Source organism: Lissotriton helveticus, chromosome 8 (assembly GCF_964261635.1).
Source record: "Lissotriton helveticus chromosome 8, aLisHel1.1, whole genome shotgun sequence".
In the NCBI taxonomy this organism is placed as follows: domain Eukaryota; kingdom Metazoa; phylum Chordata; class Amphibia; order Caudata; family Salamandridae; genus Lissotriton; species Lissotriton helveticus.
In genome coordinates this window covers 618450967-618471200 of record NC_136069.1, presented here as the reverse complement: position 1 = coordinate 618471200, position 20234 = coordinate 618450967, and the positions used below count along the sequence as shown (strand labels likewise).

Here is a 20234-nt window from a genome sequence, read left to right as displayed (position 1 = left end):
CATATCAAAGGCAGCAGGGGCTTTGAAGTCTCTGGCCTTGGTATGCAGAAACACTATCCATCTTGCTGGAGGAGGGGATAACACCTCCTGCCAGAGCAGACATTGTTCTTGACATCCTGAGTGTGGTCTGAGACCTGCAGGGGTCAGAAACCTCCCTGTGGTGGCAGCTGGAAGGGCCCAGTCAGTCTGAACATTAGAAGACTAGTAAAGTTACAGGGGGCACCTCGAAGGTGCCCTCTGGGTGCATGTCATAATAAATCTAGTACTGGCATCAGTACAGATTTATTAGGACAACATGTTTGATACCAAACACCCTAGGTTTCAGTTAAGTCATCGTGTAGCTGGAGAGCTAAGACCAGTGACCAGTACATATACTTAAGATGGCTTCCCTATTCACTTGTACTGTCTAGTAATTGAAGTAGACAGCACAGGGACATATCTGCTAATGCACATATGCCCTCACATGTAATATAATGCACCCTGCCTTAGGTCTACAAGGCCTGCTGTATGGGGTGACTTACATTTATTACTTGCAGTGAATTTGGCATAGCTCACAGTGAACGTGGCATGTTGTGTTTCCACTCAGGGTTTGCACAATGACATGCACTCTGTAATGGTAGCCTGCATGCAATTTGAGTATGGGCCCCTTAGGGTGGCAAAAGACATGCTGCAGCCATCCAGGATCTGTTTTAGAACCCATACCTTATTGACGCGAGGTACCATTTACTAGTGAGTTACAGGGATGCTAAAGTCCATACCACTTGTGTTACAATTAGAATTTGCTTGTTCAGATGAAAAGCACTGGAAATGAGGGCTGCTTAGCAATCAATCAGGGTTTTGTAGCGTGCACTACTCACCTGTTTGGGTGTCAAGGCACTGAGGGGTCTGTGTGAGCAGCTCCGTTGGATTCATTCGAATAGCCAGGCCTTGAGGTCCTTCCTCAATTGGTGCAGTGTTGGGCTTCTCTGGAGGTGAAGGGGGAGATCGTTTCAAGTCTTGGCAGCGAGGCAGGAGAAGGACCTTCCACCTGCTGTGGTCCTGTAGAAGCGTGGGATACTGGCTGGGGATAGGTCGGCTGAGCGGTGGTTTCTCTTGGGGGCATGGCAGGAGATGCAGTCGTTGAGGTATTGGGGTCTGGTGTTGTGGAGGGCCTTGTAGGCATGTGTGAGCAGCTTGAAAGGTATTCTTCTTTCAACGGGTAGTCAGTGGAGGTTGGGGAGGTGTTGGCTGATGTGCTGTGGGATATCCAGGATTAGTCTGGCTGTGGGGTTCTGGACGGTCTGGAGTTTTTAGTTGATTCCGGCGTATAGGGCGTTGACGTAGTCCAGTCTGCTGGTGACTAGTGCATGAGTGACTGTTTTCCCGGAGTCGGGGGATCCACTTGAATGTCTTCTGTAGTATGCGAGTGTGTTGATGCATGCAGAGAAGACTGTGCTGATCTGGCGATTCATGGTGAGTGATGAGTCGAGTATGATGCCGAGGTTACATGCATGGTCCATTGGGGTGGCTGGGTTTTCGAGGGCTGGGGGCCACCAGGTGTCGTCCCATGTGGAGGGGGGGTGGAGCCGAGGATGAGGACTTGTGTTTTATTAGAGTTGAGTTCCAGACAGCTGTTCCTCATCCAGGTAGCGACGGCTTTCATTCCTTCTTGGAAGTTGTGCCTGCTCATGTGTGGTTCCTTAGTGAGGGAGAGGAAGAGCTGGGTGTCATCGGCATAGGAAACTATGTTGAGCCCATGGATTTTGACAATGGTTGCAAGGGTGGCCATGTAGATGTTGAAGAGGGTGGGGCTGAGGGAGGATCATTGTGGTACTCCCCATCTGATCTCAGGAGGTTCTGAGAGGAAGGGCGGGAGTCTTATTCTCTGTGTTGTGCCTTTGAGGAATGATCGTAACCAGTCTAGGGCTTTTCCTTAGATGCCGGCGTCGTGGAGTCTGGTGGCTAGTGTGCGGTGGTAGACGGTGTAGAAGGCTGCTGATAGGTCCAGGAGGATAAGGGTTGGCTCTGGCCTTGGTCGAGGAGATTGGACTCTGTGCTGTGGTTACTGTGGAATCCTGAAGGAGAGTTATCTAGGATGTTGTTGGTTTCGATTTACGTGTGCTAGCTGGGTGTTGACAGCCTTTTCGATTACTTTGGATGCAAAAGGGAGCAGTGAGATGGGTCTAAAATTCTTGAGGTCCGTCTGGTCTGCGGAGGGCTTCTTAAGTAGGGGATTGACTTTGGCGCGCTTCCAGTAATCGGGGAATGTGACGACAGGCCTCAGTGCACTGTCAGAGTTTAAAACCAGCATCTAGTAGTCGGATATCGGGCAAAAAGTCGGGGACAACTGCAAAACAAATCCAGCTTCCTACACATCCAAGATACCCAACCTCTAGCTGGGATCCAGCCTCACACTCATGGAGTAAGGTGCTACAAGTTTAATTATACAATCACATAGCTACAGTCGCATATTGCAGGCATCACATTTGCCTGCTTCCTCTTGGAGTAATGCTAATTTTAGTGTAGTAGTTTTGCACAACTATTTGATTAGACCTAAGCAGGCCAGTGTTGCCTTTTCCTCCTCACTTTCTTAATGTCAGTTGCCGATGCATGTATCACCAAAGTTGAGTATGGCAAATAGCTGAGGAATGAGGGTAGGGGTTGGTTATCTTTACGGTGACCCCGTTAATGTAAGTGACGACTCTTACCCATTAACAGTGCATTCCTGAAAACAACTCTGCAAGCAGATTCTTTTCTCAAAAGAAGAACTGATGAGCCCTGGCACCTGCACAAGGAAGAATTTGTGTTGTGTAAGTCATCTCCTTACATCAACTCCAACTTGTATCACTTGTCCTTTAAATGTATACACATACATTTACATTTCTTTGCTCTCTTTCACACATACACACTTTTGAAAGCAATAACTTGACTTGAAGCAGTATTGTTTAATTATGTGACAGCTAAATGTAAATACTTTGTCCTAGGAAACGAAGCACTGTTTTCCCTGGAGACTGCATCTGACTACGTGAAGGATGAAAAAGCTTGCTTTTATGGTTTCAAGTGTGTAGCTGTTGGCTATGAATATTGCCCTGGTGCAGAAGAGGTGAGAATAAGTTGCACTTACTTAGCCAATGTGTCATGCAAACATAAAAAATCTCTAACATGCTTCAAACATTTCACCTCTTGGATCTCACCATAACTGAAAGAATCCTGGTGAAAAAACGCTGAAGTTCCAACTTAATTTACATGTGCAAAATCTTCTGTGAAATGATTGTTTGCAAGGGCTGGTAAAAGTTTTTTAACACTGATAGATGAAGCAACAATTTCATGCTCTTATTTATTGCCTCCAGGTGCAATAGGATACCCTCTTGATGTTCATAGCTTATGCGTGTTTATTGCCGTAATGTAGGATTAGCCCTGCTGCTCTTACCTCATGCTTAACTAACAACTGTAGAAAGTTCTGGACGATTGTCACACTTTTTGTTTTCAAGACCATCGCTCTTTACTACTCCCACAAAATTGAAATGTTTTTTTAATTTCTTTTACGCTACTTTTTATTAATATCTACTAAACAAAGTGCAGTAAAGTCTAGACTAGTTACGCTTTTTGTTACTTGTGACAGCCAAACAACTTCTCTGGATTTTCGTGCAGAGCAAAAAAACAGTCCTAGGTAAAGTGAAAAGTAAGCTTCTCATCCTTAAGTTATATAAGCCATTTGTGAACCCTCTAGTTATTTTGTCATCCTTACTTGCATATTTACTGATAAGTATAAAACTCTTTCAGCTCTGTGCTGAAGAAGGGTATTTCTTTTATGCTAAGATCCAGTGGAGCAAAGTCTTACTACCATGTATCCTCTTTGATCTAAAGATACATCTTTCTTGAAGTAGAGCCCTTGTTCATGGAACCATCATTTTAAAATAGAAAAGCCAGTTTCTGCTCTATGCTGCAACCTGTGAGGCTATATGCTTGACAGTAAAGATTCCTTGCTATCAGGTTTGTTGGACATTGCATGTGGCCCTTATTTGTTGGTGTTTACTTCACAATTGAGGCCTTCTTTTTGGCACGGCCAAGAGGGTATGGCTCTTCCAAACACCATTGTTAGATGCATTGACCCGACCTGACTCCGCAATATGCATCCTACTTTCTGTGCCAGTCTGATGCCAACCTTAACAAGCATTAGAAATGCAATAGGTCTCTGATTTTTTTGAGTTAGAGGTAATGGCATTGTAAATGGCAATGTGTTTTATCCATGTGTTCACCCTACACACTCATACACTGCAGTCACTGTCACTCCGCAGTCACTGTCACTCCGCAGTCACTGTCACTCCGCAGTCACTATCACTCTGCAGTCACTCTCGCACTCAGTCACTCTCGCACTCACTCTGCACTCAGTCACTCTGCACTCACTCTGCACTCAGTCACTCTCGCACTCACTCTGCACTCACTGTCACTCTGCACTCAGTCTCCACTCACTCTGCACTCATTGTCACTCTCGCACTCACGCTGCACTCAGTCACTCTGCTTTCACTCTGCACTAACAGTCATTCTCGTACTCACTCTGCACTCACTGTCACTCTGCACTCAGTCTCCACTCACTCTGCACTCATTGTCACTCTCGCACTCACGCTGCACTCACTCTGCACTTACAGTCACTCTCGCAATCACTCTCGCACTCACAGTCACTCTTGCACTCACTCTCGCACTCACTCTGCACTCGCAGTCACTCTGGCACTCTGCACTCACAGTCACTCTGCACTCACTCTGCACTCAGTCACTCTCGCACTCACTCTGGACTCACTGTCACTCTGGACTCACTGTCACTCTGGACTCACTGTCACTCTGGACTCACTGTCACTCTGCTCTCACTGTCACTGCTCTCACTGTCACTCTGCTCTCACTGTCACTCTGCACTCACTGTCACTCTGCACTCACTGTCACTCTGCACTCACTCTCACTCTGCACTCACTCTCACTCTGCACTCACTCTCACTCTGCACTCACTGTCACTCTGCACTCACTCTCACTCTGCACTCACTCTCACTCTGCACTCACTCTCACTCTGCACTCACTCTCACTCTGCACTCACTCTCACTCTGCACTCACTCTGCACTCACTCTGCACTCACTCTGCACTCACTCTGCACTCACTCTGCACTCACTCTGCACTCACTCTGCACTCACTCTGCACTCACTCTGCTCTCACTCTGCACTCACTCTCACTCTGCACTCACTCTCACTCTGCACTCACTCTCACTCTGCACTCACTCTCACTCTGCACTCACTCTCACTCTGCACTCACTCTGCACTCACTCTGCACTCACTCTGCACTCACTCTGCACTCACTCTGCACTCACTCTGCACTCACTCTCACTCTGCACTCACTCTCACTCTGCACTCACTCTCACTCTGCACTCACTCTCACTCTGCACTCACTCTCACTCTGCACTCACTCTCACTCTGCACTCACTCTGCACTCACTCTCACTCTGCACGCACTCACTCAGTCACTCTGCACGCACTCACTCAGTCACTCTGCACGCACTCACTCTCACTCTGCACGCACTCACTCTCACTCTGCACGCACTCACTCTCACTCTGCACGCACTCACTCTCACTCTGCACGCACTCACTCTCACTCTGCACGCACTGACTCTCACTCTGCACGCACTCACTCTCACTCTGCACGCACTCACTCTCACTCTGCACGCACTCACTCTCACTCTGCACGCACTCACTCTCACTCTGCACGCACTCACTCTGCACGCACTCACTCTCACTCTGCACGCACTCACTCTCACTCTGCACGCACTCACTCTCACTCTGCACGCACTCACTCTCACTCTGCACGCACTCACTCTCACTCTGCACGCACTCACTCTCACTCTGCACGCACTCACTCTCACTCTCGCACTCACTCTCGCACTCACTCTCGCACTCACTCTCGCACTCACTCTCGCACTCACTCTCGCACTCACTCTCGCACTCACTCTCGCACTCACTCTGCACTCACTCTGCACTCACTCTGCACTCACTCTGCACTCACTCTCGCACTCACTCTGCACTCACTCTGCACTCACTCTGCACTCACTCTGCACTCACTCTGCACTCACTCTGCACTCACTCTGCACTCACTCTGCACTCACTCTGCACTCACTCTGCACTCACTCTGCACTCACTCTGCACTCACTCTGCACTCACTCTGCACTCACTCTGCACTCACTCTGCACTCAGTCACTCTGCACTCACTCTGCACTCACTCTGCAGTCACTCTGCACTCACTCTGCACTCAGTCACAGTCACTCTGCACTCACTCTGCACTCAGTCACAGTCACTCTGCACTCAGTCACTCTGGCACTCACTCTGCACTCACTCTGCACTCACTCTGCACTCACTCTGCACTCACTCTGCACTCACTCTGCACTCACTCTGCACTCACTCTGCACTCACAGTCACTCTCGCACTCACTCTGCACTCACTGTCACTCTCGCACTCACTCTGCACTCACTGTCACTCTGGCACTAACTCTGCACTCACTGTCACTCGCACTCACTCTGCACTCGCACTCACTCTGCACTCACTCTGCACTCAGTCACTCTGCACTCACAGTCACTCTACACTCACTCTGCACTCAGTCACTCTGGCACTCACTCTGCTCTCACTCTGCACTCAGTCACTCTGGCACTCAATCTGCTCTCACTCTGCACTCAGTCACTCTCGCACTCACTCTCGCACTCACTCTCGCACTCACTCTCGCACTCACTCTCGCACTCACTCTCGCACTCACTCTCGCACTCACTCTCGCACTCACTCTCGCACTCACTCTCGCACTCACTCTCGCACTCACTCTCGCACTCACTCTCGCACTCACTCTCGCACTCACTCTCGCACTCACTCTCGCACTCACTCTCGCACTCACTCTCGCACTCACTCTCGCACTCACTCTCGCACTCACTCTCGCACTCACTCTCGCACTCACTCTCGCACTCACTCTCGCACTCACTCTGCACTCACTGTCACTCTGCACTCACTGTTACTGCACTCACTCTGCACTGACTGTCACTCTGCACTCACTGTCACTCTGGCACTCACTCTGCACACAGTCACTCTCACACTCACTCTGCGCTCGCACTCACTCTCGCACTCACTCTCGCACTCATTCTGCACTCACTGCGCCGTGAAACAGATGGAAGTGTTGTATGACAGCCAACAAGTTGTATACAACGTGGCGGCTTACACAGATGGCACACGAAGAACAGAATTTATGAATAAAATTCCACATTATGCTTTAACAAATCCCTACAGTAGCGCACGAGACTTGGGTGAAATTTATGGCGGCAACAGAAATGCTGTTTACCTTACTCCGAGGATTAGGCCGGGTTTAGGAGGAGGAAATCGTTTTTTAGCTTCACAAAGCTGGTCTTGAAGCAGTGAATCATGTGTAAACCGGGGTTAGTGAACGAGCCGGCCGCGAGCTGCTGAATATATTAAACACCACTTAGAAGCGTAATGAAGGATTCGGTAAAAGATAGCGAATTAATATGAAGTGGATTAAAGGGTTGCTATCATGTTGTCCAATGGCATACTGAAACTTTGGAGAAAGCAGCAATATACAGCGTGTAATATAGTGCTATGGAAAAGTACCACGGGCTGGGGCAGGAAACCTGCTGATGTGTTGTGTGGATTACTCACGGACAGATTTTTTAGATGCTTGTTCAACAATCTCTCACGCAGGCAACATGTAGTGCCTGTTGGGTGAGTGGTGAGCGGGGTGCAGTGAATACACGCGTTTGGAAGTACGAGTTAATGAATGCGGCGGCTGGCGAAAACATCAGAGGTGAGTAGGGGGCGGGGTGAAGTGTACAAGTTTGTGACCCGGGTGCTGCGGAGGCAGTGTCGGAGGCACAGACCAACGCCAAACCCGGCACCCAAGAATCTCGGTTTGTTTAGCTCTGCTGAGACTGTGAATGCGGGTAATGAGGGAAACATACGAGCTGCTGATTTGAATTCTGCTTTTTAAAAATAACACGCATCACTTTGGACAATCCCTGGAAAGGAAACAAGCTTTTGCCGGGATCCAGCATGCGCACACACACAGCTAAAATAAAACAAACTGGAGAGTGGTGCACGCGCCCACAGCATCTGTCTTCAATTCCCGCGGCCCCGGACAGCTGGTAATTGAAGAAATATGGCCTTCTGCTGCGCGTGTCCGCACGGAATATGCACGAGGCGGAGAAACTCTACCGCCTATGGCCTATTGCGTACTGTCTTCTAAAAAGACAGGCATGCGAGGCCCAATTGCCATGCAGCTGCCAAAACAACATTGCAAAAATCACGAGCTTTCTGGAGTTTGGTAGGTACGATTTTCGCAGCCCTCACAAAAGGACTCTTAAGCCACGCCCACTTCGTGGGACGTAGGCCGAGCCCTAAAAAGCACTTTCCTTTTACCTATCCTTCTCTGAAGTTGGTTTGTAGGAATGAGGACCCTTTTGCTATTCCTAACTAGAAGGCAATGCACCCTGGTAATTTGCTGAAGAATTAGAGATCTAAAACATGTATTCTGGTGTTGCTGCCTTGTGTGTTTCGGAGCTTTCTACTGATAAAAGGGGTGATAAGGCAGATCAGGCTGTGTGAGTCCCACAGGTTTAGAGCCCTATGAATTAAATGTCAAGGAACCCCACATGGGAGAAAATTCACGTACAAACCATGAAGGTTTATGTAAATATAAAGAAGTATTACAGAATGTAAACCTAGTCAGCTCAGTGTATCCTCGGACAGTAGTAAAATATTCTAATTATAAAGTAACGACGGGGACCGGGAGGGTCGGCCGAGCACAGTGATCGCACAGACAGGTAACTTCCCCCCCACAGATGGACACCACACAAAGCTTAGGGTAACACCTTTTATAGGCACTTAGGGTAGTAGAGTGGTACGATACAGGGCGATCAGGACACGATGATCCTCTCAATTCTAGTCTCTAGTAAGGGAAGGGGGTAGCGGGACAGTCTTGGTACCCACGGGTACGGGTGTGTAACGGTGATAGCTCACAATCCTCGAGCTCGGTGTTCGGAGGGGTCAGACCGCGGCAGCGCCGGCAGGTCCCGAAGAGGTCGTAGGTGGCACGGGCCGCGGCAGCGCCAGCAGGTCCCAACGAGGATGAAGGTTACAACGGGCCGCGGCAGCGCCAGCAGGTCCCACGAGAATGCAGGTTGCAACGGGCCGCGGCAGCGCCAGCAGGTCCCACGAGGATGAAGGTTACAACGGGCCGCGGCAGCGCCAGCAGGTCCCACGAGAATGCAGGTTGCAGAGGGCCGCGGCAGCGCCAGCAGGTCCCACGAGGATGAAGGTTGCAGAGGGCCGCGGCAGCGCCAGCAGGTCCCACGAGGATGAAGGTTGCAGAGGGCCGCGGCAGCGCCAGCAGGCAGGACAATAGTTCCCAAGGCAGGGCTGTGGCAGCGCCAACAGTCCGTCAAGGATGAGTTTGTCGCGGTGTCTCTCGACTCCAGGATACAACTGCCTTCCTGTCCTGGGGCTGCCTCAGTTATAGGTCTGGCGCCCTTTGATGTCCGGACCCTCGCTCTTGGAGGTCGGGAGGTCTGGGATGAGGGAGTCCAGACACCCAGCAGGGGGGTGGAGCCAGCGCCCGAGGAGGCTGGGGGTGCTCGGCACCTGGCGGGGGAGAGCCATCGACACTTCGTACTCCCATTGACCTGCCAAGTGGGCCGTTCACCTCCTGGGTGGAGGGTGGTGCCGGGATGTCGGGGCCTGGCCAGGCCCAGGGCTGGGGTCGGGCTGAGGCCGCACGGCCGCGTGGTGCCGTATCCAAGATGGCGGCTGGGCCGGGCAAGGGTGATGACGGTGGCCCGGGCCCTGTCCTGCGGGGAGGGAGCGAGCCCTTCATGTGGCCTGTCCAACAGGGGTGCAGTGAATACACGCGTTTGAAAGTACGAGTTAATGAATGCGGCGGCTGGCGAAAACATCAGAGGTGAGTAGGGGGCGGGGTGAAGTGTACAAGTTTGTGACCCGGGCGCTGCGGAGGCAGTGTCGGAGGCACAGACCAACGCCAAACCCGGCACCCAAGAATCTCGGTTTGTTTAGCTCTGCTGAGACTGTGAATGCGGGTAATAAGGGAAACATACGAGCTGCTGATTTGAATTCTGCTTTTTAAAAATAACACGCATCACTTTGGACAATCCCTGGAAAGGAAACAAGCTTTTGCCGGGATCCAGCATGCGCACACACACAGCTAAAATAAAACAAACTGGAGAGTGGTGCACGCGCCCACAGCATCTGTCTTCAATTCCCGCGGCCCCGGACAGCTGGTAATTGAAGAAATATGGCCTTCTGCTGCGCGTGTCCGCACGGAATATGCACGAGGCGGAGAAACTCTACCGCCTATGGCCTATTGCGTACTGTCTTCTAAAAAGACAGGCATGCGAGGCCCAATTGCCATGCAGCTGCCAAAACAACATTGCAAAAATCACGAGCTTTCTGGAGTTTGGTAGGTACGATTTTCGCAGCCCTCACAAAAGGACTCTTAAGCCACGCCCACTTCGTGGGACGTAGGCCGAGCCCTAAAAAGCACTTTCCTTTTACCTATCCTTCTCTGAAGTTGGTTTGTAGGAATGAGGACCCTTTTGCTATTCCTAACTAGAAGGCAATGCACCCTGGTAATTTGCTGAAGAATTAGAGATCTAAAACATGTATTCTGGTGTTGCTGCCTTGTGTGTTTCGGAGCTTTCTACTGATAAAAGGGGTGATAAGGCAGATCAGGCTGTGTGAGTCCCACAGGTTTAGAGCCCTATGAATTAAAGGTCAAGGAACCCCACATGGGAGAAAATTCACGTACAAACCATGAAGGTTTATGTAAATATAAAGAAGTATTACAGAATGTAAACCTAGTCAGCTCAGTGTATCCTCGGACAGTAGTAAAATATTCTAATTATAAAGTAACAAGGACTGTCAGTAAAGAACATGCAAGAGACTTAGAAATTATTTGAACTACAAGAATAAAGAACAGTCCGTCATAGGTACATGCTTGATAGGAGTCCCAGAAAAGTCTAACTCCCTTCACACAACGTGTTGTATACTTTTTCAAACAGAAATCATACTGTCTATATGGCGTGTAACAACATTTACATCATAATATTAAATGGCAAAACAACAAACACATAACGTAGGACATTACTTTTGCTTTACTACTAATGAATAATCCTGTATTATGAACAGAAGGAGAATAAAGGCACATTTAAAACTATATACACAAACTTTGCTCGGCCAGAGGAAATGGCCTTGTAAAGATAGTCCAGCTCTGCTCTTTCCTCCAGGAACATCACAAACTCAAAAAAAATAAAAAATAAAGTTCCATTGGAACAGGACCGTAAAACTTGTGATATTCAACTCTAGTAATAATGCCAAAGGGCATATTGTACCTCAAGCTTCACAGACCAAGAAGCCATGTGTTTGTAGCTTGCACAGTTGTATATAGACATGCTCTGCCTAGTCCTACCATGTAATGTTAGTCCTGGACAATTGCAACTTGCTTTTCTGCACAGAAGTCTTTAGAGTCGCAAAGTCTTTGTGACTCTTCCGCTGGTCATGGATGTGCATGGGCACTAACATAATTGTTAGATTGCTTCTCTCTGCCATCGGGTTTGGGCTTGAATCAGAATTGCTCCTAGTCTCGACAAGTTTGTTGGTTGCTGTTATGGCCCCTGAGTCCATTGCCTTCCATTCCGTTGCAAGATAACACTTCAATCCACTTCTTTCTTCTTACTGCGCTTGCTGTGCTCCTCGAGCCAATTGTCGCTGAGCGACCGGGCGCTCAAGTGCTCCGGACTACTGTTGGAGAATGAAGATGCCCTTAAGGTTATGGAATGGACGTCCTTGAGAAGCTGTCCGCAGTGCCATTATGAGTACCCCAGGGTCAATCTCCACACAGTCTACATGCTGGAGCAACAGGTGTGACTCCTGCTCGGCATTCTGCAGCAGGAAAACTCTGCTTCAGCTTCAAGACAGACACTGGACCCACAGCAGAATGTCAAAATCCTCTTCAGAAACGTTGAACATCTTCTGTGAGCCTGACCCTCTCTGCACCAAAGAAGAGCATTCAGCTGAGTAACTTGACCTTCTGGCACCCCAACCCAGTCCCAAGTTCATCAATTCAGGCAACACTCAGCCAGTTGAGAAAGAATGTCTGGAAGAAGAGGAGGCACCCGATGATGCTCCATCCACCTCCTTCGGCCCAGGTCCTTGTCTGGAAACCACACCCTGTGTGAGTACTATTGACACCCAAGCCTCTTTCGGGACTCAGAAACAGTTGCACATCGCACCTGAGCATCTCCTCTTCAGGGAACGGGTATCGAGTCCTATTCTTTGGTCACCACCATCTTCAGGAGCGCCACCGCCCTCTATCGCTGTTTGACACCAAAGCAAGGCCTTGAGGATAAGGAAAGATCCTTCCAGGACCCTCAGCAAGCCTCGAGTCTGAGGGAGCCTGTTAGTTCCGAGATCTAGAAGTTGGCTCCATCATCAAGCGGCAGCTGATGACGCTAAAACCATGGTCCGCTCCATAACCAGCTGCTCCTGAGATTGAGGAAAGAAACAAAAGTGGGTTATCATCCACCTTCTAACAGGAAAGATCTATGCCTCAGAAAAAACCCTGCAAAACAAGTGTAGGCTTGCTTTCGAAGACGTCCCACCACCGGGCACTTCAGAGCCTCTCTTACCCTCCAAGTGGCCTAAGCACAAATGTTCTGCTCCTGCTTCTCCCCCTCTTCCACCTCCTGCCCGTCTACCATCACCTCCTCCACCCCTAGGTCTTCCCCTCACTGAAGTCATACTCTATACGGGCAGTCCTAGCCCCTATTCCGCGCTGAGGACTTTGCCCTAGTCTACCTTGGTCTCTCAGATGATCTTTTGGAGAATTGCGAAATTAATCCTCATACACACCAAGATCTGGGACATGTCCCAGTCAGGGCTTCCCTGCCCTATGACACGACTGCGGACCACAGCGTTTTTCAACTCAAAGCTTCCTACCAAAAGGTGGACCTATCATCCTCCCTTTTCAAAAGGTGACCTTTATATTGAGATGCTCTCAAAAACACAGTGTTCTTTCAAATACCGCCATGTGCTCTAGGGCATGATAAAATTACCCCCTGAGATCCTTAAGGACCCATTCAAATCCTGGGTAATCACACCACCAATTGGGAGTAGGTTCATCTGACTCTACATCAGGGATCATGTCCCACCAGATTCAATGGTTGTCATCACTAGTTCCAGGTAGTAGGAAACCACTTGTAATAGCAAACCCCACCAGGAGCAGCCTGCCTGCTGCTCAGCCCCTCTCTCTCTGTCATTCCTCACTCACCCAGACACCCAACATTCCAGGCATCACTGCATTCCCGACATTCTACAGTAAACATGCACATTGGCTGAGCAGCATGAAGAAAGGGTGAAGTGTGGAAAATAGAATAACTATGCAGGGCATAACAGATCCCTTTCCTTTTAAAAGCAAACAAAACGTAACAATAAAGCAAAAGAACTATACACAGAAATGTACAAATGCAAGAAATAGTTCAAAATCCAGGGATGTGAAATAAAGTAAAAACCACTGGAGGGTCAGAACTATTTTTAATAGAGAGAACGGATGCCTTATGAACATCAATGGAGTAAAATAACCCATCCTCTCCCAGTAAATATAATGAAGACAGTTCCTTGTAAATTGGGCAAAAAGATACCCGCAACTACAATCCCTTCTGAATGGGAACTGTTGGACTTGGCCCGCAGGGCTGGTTCACCCCTGAACTTTTTGCTTTATGTGTGACCCTGTGTCAGTGATTTTTGGGTCTCTGCGCACTTTTCCCTGGGTCCCAGAGTGAAAGTGCGTGCGTGTAGCATGGCTGGCCTGCCCTCCCATAGGAATGCATGGGGAATGTGTGTGTCCCTGGTAGTTCCTGATGCGTGGGGAGTGCAGGCTCGAGTTTAGTATGTGTAAACTCGTGAGAGTGAATGCTGCGAGATGGTATATGCGGCATGTATGTGTCTAGAAGGGAAGTGCTACTTCTGGACATTGATGTGCGTGTGCTGTGAGGGTGCTGGAGAGTGATTGGCTGGAGCTGGCTGGCATGCCAGGCTCCAGGAAGTCTGGATGGGTCTGCCCGGTGGTGAGTGGGAGATTAGCATGAGTGATGTGTGGGAGGAGTGTACCTGTGTCCTGGATGGGCTGGGTTTTCCCCACACAATGCTGGCTCCGCCCCCCTGTGGTGTGTCTAACGACCCTAGCCTCCCCAGTGAATGAAATGGGTGGTTGGGCCATCAAGAGTGCTCCAGAGCCAGCTGAAACTGGTTTTCCCCCCACCCTGCACCTTGAAACAAAGGATTTGGTACTATAAGAAGGGGCTGTGTCCCCTTGGAAAATGTTCTGCTTTTGGATCCTGCCAGAGGGGGCTGTTGCTGCTGCTGGGGCCAGGAGGACCGCCACTTGGGGTGTCTCCCTGCCTGGAGACCCAGTGTGCTGGCTCTGGCCCAGCCTTGCCCCCCCCTGCCTGCCTCCAGCCCCTGCTGGAGCCTTGTCCTGTCCTCCAGTGCTGGGGAGCACTGAGGATTCTTTGCCTGCAGCCTGAGAGCGCTGCTCTCTGCCCTTCAGCGCTGGGGAGCGCTGGAATCCCTGCATAGCGCTTGGAAGCGCTTTATTTTGGCCCTAGCGCTGCGAGCGCTGTGAGAGCACAGCCGGTGCCCACCCGGCATCTGATCGCCCTGTGTGGCGGTTTGACGGCGCGGGTGCCACCCCGCTCATTGCCGCTTTGTTTGCCCGTTTTTATTGGATTCACGAGGGAGCCCACTCCTCGGATCCTGGGAAGCCGCCTGCCTGCCTAAGAAGCGAGCCGCCGCGCTGCCCGCGGCGACCCGGAAGTGGTAAGCGGCCCGGCCAATCCCAGCGCGGCCCAGGAAAGGCCGACCGGAAGTCCCGCCTCCTCAGCCGAGCCGGGGAGGGAGAAGCTGCCGGCCGGGTCCCCGAGGCTCCCCGAGTGGAGAGGGGAGCCCCGGGACAAGGGGAAAGGAGCCCCGCGGCGAGAGGAGCCGCCCTGCAGCCCAGAGCCGGTGAGTGTTGCGAGAAGCGAGGGGAGGGGCACCGGGACACGTTGTCGGTGTCCGCCCCCCCCCCCCCCCCCCCCTGCCCCCCTCAGCAGCGCGGCCTCGCGCCCTTGTGTTTAGAGCCAGAGAGGCTCTTAGGGGGCATTTCTCGTCCTGAGTCCCCAGAGGGGGGGACTCCAAGCGCCCCCACGTGTTCGAGGGTCCCCCGTGAGGGGCCCTGACGCCCGCATCATTGTTGAGGAGCCCGGAGAGGCTCCTGGGGGCCATTTTGTTCGTTGAGCCCAGAGAGGCTCCAGCCTGCATTTGATTTACGAGCCTGAGAGGCTCCAGGCGCTATTTGTTGAGGAGCCCAGAGAGGCTCTGGGGCCGTGGTTCTGGAAAGAAGTGCCTGAGCGAGGCTCAGGGCGCCATTTCTTGTCTGGAGCCCAGTGAGGCCCCACAGTGCCACAGTGGTGGTTCTTGAGCCCAGAGAGGCTCCAACGTTGCCCTAACTTTCCCTGCACCAGTTGCCCAGCACTTTGTGGGCAACTGCGACGTTTAGGCCCTGACATTGGGACACAGGGACTGTCACAGGTGGTGACTGATCTAAGTTTTGCGCAATGTTATTGCTGCACCTCTGAATGTATTGTTTATGCGTCATGTGCCTTTACCCCTCTGAATGTTAATGCATCATGTGTGTTGTTTTTACACCCCTACAGGTAGTGTGACATGTAGGTGGTTGTTTTTCTCCCTAGTACAGGTGGTGCTAGTGAGGTCCTGTTACCAGTGATTACTGGTTGTATGCTCTACTTTTATATTGTGTGCTACACTGATTTTACTTTCTAAAGTGCTATTTCTGAAAGTATTATTTCTAAAAGTGCTGATACCCCTGACAGTGGTCCAAGTGGCCCTGTCCTGTGCAATATCCCTTGTAAATTCCGCCCGTGCCTGTTGGCACAGTGTAACAAGATGTGTGTTTTATCTGATGTATATTTATTATAATACAAAGGCTATTTTTACATAACCTTGTGTGGAGTTTCCTTTGTGGTGGGCCTTTGGTTGTTGTTGCTGGGGTGCGTGCGCAAATACTTAACTTACATCGCCTCCAAGTTTAGCCTTGCTGCTCGCGCCACGTTACCTAGAGGGTGAGTAGGGGTTATCTTGGCGTGTAACTCCCTTGCCCTGACTTGGGAGTGGTGGTCTCTGACTGGCTTTGGCGAAAGCCCTGGCCAGCCGGGGATCCCATTTCCAACAGGAACAAATCAAAAGACAAGATTCCTCACAAAGGAAACTTACATTTGCTGTGAAAGAGGAGCTAAAAAACAAAACTTCCACCCCTCATATGAGGTACTAACACTAGGGACGGTGACCCATAAAGTCCAGTAAGACTTTATACATGAATATGGGACCATAAACTATGTAGGGAAAACCGTACCCATAAACCCAAAACCCACTCAGTGTAAGGGTTACATGAAATGTTGATTGGAGAAATCCCCAAAACATACCCCGTGTAGGGGTTACCAAACAAGTGTAAATGGGAATAGTACCCATGACTAAGACCAACCCAGTGTAAGGGTTACCTGTTATATTAATCGGCGGAGACCCGATAAACATACCCCATGTCAGGGTTACTAAACACATAACTGTACCTGTGAAACACACTGATGAATTCAACCCTGTGTAGAGGCTGCGTGTGACGCTTAAAGAGAAAAGAAGAACTCACAATACCCACCCCTGTGTAGGGGCTATATGTAACATGTACCTAAACCTATGACCATCCCTCATGTAAGGGAAAACTTACATGAGGGAGATTATTACCATTGACACTCCTAGGCAGGGCTGCCATATACAAGATGGTTACTTTACCAAAGCTGGTTTAAATCCTTCAAAACACATACCACAGAATCCTGGAGAATGTTTGTCACCATAGATGGGGAGGTCTGCACGCTTTTGTGGAACGGTGGCCATCCAAGGGTCACATGACAGACACTCCAACGTAATCAATATAATAGGGGGATAGAGCTCCCAGATATTTGATCATATGACTGAACATCACATTTGATAGCACTTCATGAGTGGGGACACCTACTAGGCCACCACCCGACATACGCTCTGGAGAGGCTCCAGTTTCAAACACAAACATATCTCCACTACATCTATAGTGGCAAGGGGGTGATACAGATACTACCAGCAACCCAGAGGACACTAGAAGCCTGGAAGGGGTCAGAACGACAAATAGATGGGATAAAAAACATCTACCCGTGAGACACCACTGTGGGAGGGAACACGCCTGCCCGAAATAGGGAAGCTGCAGGGGTTTAAAACTTGGGACATAATAGGGATATCCAGACTGGGAGACCTCCTGGAGGACGGATCCCTGATCTCCTTTAGCTAACTCCAAAGATAATACCAGCTAAGTGACACCCAACAGAACAAATACTTACAATAGCAGCCTGCATGGAGGGCGGAGGGTCTGGAAATGCATGATATTCCTAAGGACGCGCCCCTAGAAGGGAGACTGCTTCAAGGGGAAATAGCTGAGAAAGCAGTCTCCTGTACTTGCAAGAGCGCTCATCAATGTCCCGAATAATCTGAAGCCTTTAAGGGCTAAATGGGAAACCACAACAGGGCAATTGGATGAAATTGACTGGGAAGCCGCATTAATGCACTACATGAAAGTAGCCATTAAACTTAGGGTGCAACTGATTCAATAAAAAATCCTTCATAGGATATACTATGACAGGGCCCACCTGCACAGCTTCGAGAGGAAAGAGACACCCGACTGTCTTCGCTGTCACACAGAAAGAAGTATATACATATACACACTCTATGGGAATGCCATAGTATACATTCCTATTGGAAAGCGATCATAGAGGAACTTAGCAAGTTTATGGGGGTGGATCCTAGGTATATCCTGCTAGCAATCCCCTCAGAAATTGATGTACCCCGGACTAAGCTCCTACTTTGTAACCTAGGACTCCTAGTGGCCAAGAGGGACATAGACAAGCATTGGGGTGCCCCGAAACCCCCCCACATTGAAGGAATGGGCAACAGTAATGGATCTAATAATGGGGGCAGAAAGTGCAACATATAGGGCAACAGGGTGCCCAAAAAAGTGTAAAATCTGGGGCCCCTGGTTGCGGTACTATGGGCTGGAAATAGAAGGAGGGGGTAAAACAGTGTGAAACGTATGATCCTATAGTGCACTTCATCACACAACAGATGAGAAATGGCCATCGATAAGAAAATGTTTGTTGATGACTAATCATGCTATTATGTGTGATATGTAACAGAACTGCTTCCTGTTTGACCGAATATGCTTTCACTCCCAAATGTTCACTTTTTTTTGCTGCAACGTTATGCATCATATATCGTTGACCCAGTTCTACAAGTGACCATCACCAAAGGCACACCTCTAGTCAGCTGGGGAGCACACCTTAGGCATTACAGTCCAGGGTCTGTGGCCACCTCTCCAGCATAGATTCCACACTCACCTGTTAGCCATTCATTTAGCCCTCAAAGCCTTTCTTGCACAGATTCACCGCCAGGTAGTCCTTGAAACCATTGACTATGGACCAATCTATGACGTCAACCGCGAAGCATACAGTAAAACCTGCATTTCTAACATTGTCTTACTCTGCGAGAGAACACGCAGAGCAATACCAAGATGGGTATTCAATGCAAGAACAACAAGAACCTTCCATTCAAATGCCTATGATTCTGGTGAGAAATTTGCAAAGTATGCTCCAAGACGATTACTGCAGGTTTCCATCATTTGCACTTGCGACTCCTATGCTACAAAAATCAGCGCCTGTGCCATTTTCGCAAACCCCTACACCTACAACATTACTTGATGCACTTGTCACCCCTCTACCAATTTTAGTGGGTACCTTGGATGAACACCCAGCTGACAATGATCCTTCTACAGATGAAGCCAGGGAAGAGCGTGAAATAAGAATCTGAAAGAAACAGGTTAGTGTTCGATTCCTCACCTTAGAGTATCCCCAGGCGTCGGACTAGATCCGGAAAGTTTTGCGTAGCAGTGCCCTTGCGCGTCGGTCGGTGTCGTCCGCTGCTCCACGTCCGTCGTCGGCGTCGTTGACGCTGTGATGACGTCGTCAGAGTACTTAGACGCCGCCCTCGCACGCTGACGTCAGTTCTTCTTTTTTTCGCGCCGGCAAGCACAGATCCGGAAAAAGCAGTACTTTAGTCCCTTTTTGACTAAACTTTTTTCGATCCTTTTTGCTCTCTGTTCGAGTCTTTGACTCTCGGTGCCGGTAGGCATGCCCGGGTTCAAGCCCTGTACCGAGTGCCACCGACTGATGTCTGTTACCGATCCCCACCGCCAGTGCCTCTATTGCCTTGGGGCTGACCACGATGACAAGTCGTGCCCTGACTGCCAGGCTCTGACGTCGAAGGCTAGGCGGTAGCGGTCCCGTAAGCGCCTCGAGATCCGGCAGTCGGCCCCGCGCCGTTCACGGTCCCGGTCCAGGAGGGGGTTGAGGGACCGGTCGTGCGGCCTCAGACGAAGCTCGGCGAGTCGTCCCCATTCTTCGGGCTCCAAGTCCTCAGGTAAGCGGCACAAGAAGTCGAAGAGGCGACATCGTTCTTCCGACTCCTCCCCCCACCCCCCCACCCCCCTGACGCTCGCGCGATGCGGCCGGGTGTTCGGGCGACACCGCCCACGCGGTTCCGCCGGAGACGCAGGCGTCGCGGCCTGCTCCATACCCGCCGGTCCCTGGGCCGAACGCGACGCCGGAGGAGATCGATGCCTTCCTCATGGCCATGAGGTCGCTCTCTCTTCAGTCTTCCTTCGGGCCCCACGGTCCCGGCTGGGAACCCAAGCGGCCAGGAGCTTCGGCCCCGGCGCTGTCGGGTGCTTCTGCCCCGTCGCCGTCGGGTGCTTCGGCCCCGTCGCCGTCGGGTGCTTCGGCCCCGTCGCCGTCGGGTGCTTCGGCCCCGTCGCCGTCGGGTGCTTCGGCCCCGTCGGCGGCTTCGGTCCCGGCGCCGCAGCGCCCTGCTGGATCCGGTTCCGGATCCGGGTCACCACTGGTAGACCTTACGACCCCGCCGGCGTCGACCCCTAGGGTGTCGCCTCCGCAGCCGTCCCTGGTTCTTCCATCGGTCCGGATTCGGCGTCGGACAGGCGTCGCTCGACGCCGCATTCGGCACCGGCAGAAGAGCAA

At 50.7% G+C, this 20234-nt stretch overlaps 1 protein-coding gene across 5 annotated transcripts in view; it reads left to right on the top strand.

Annotated features, from left to right (window-relative positions):
* The window catches only part of MYCBP2 (MYC binding protein 2), a 1909483-nt gene that overhangs the window by 844206 nt on the left and 1045043 nt on the right, over positions 1-20234 (top strand). For all 5 annotated transcript variants that reach the window (XM_078657470.1, XM_078657469.1, XM_078657471.1 and 2 more), the window contains one exon: positions 2964-3082. In XM_078657470.1, the coding sequence (XP_078513596.1) occupies positions 2964-3082 (119 nt within the window). The remainder of the gene's footprint in view (positions 1-2963; positions 3083-20234) is intronic.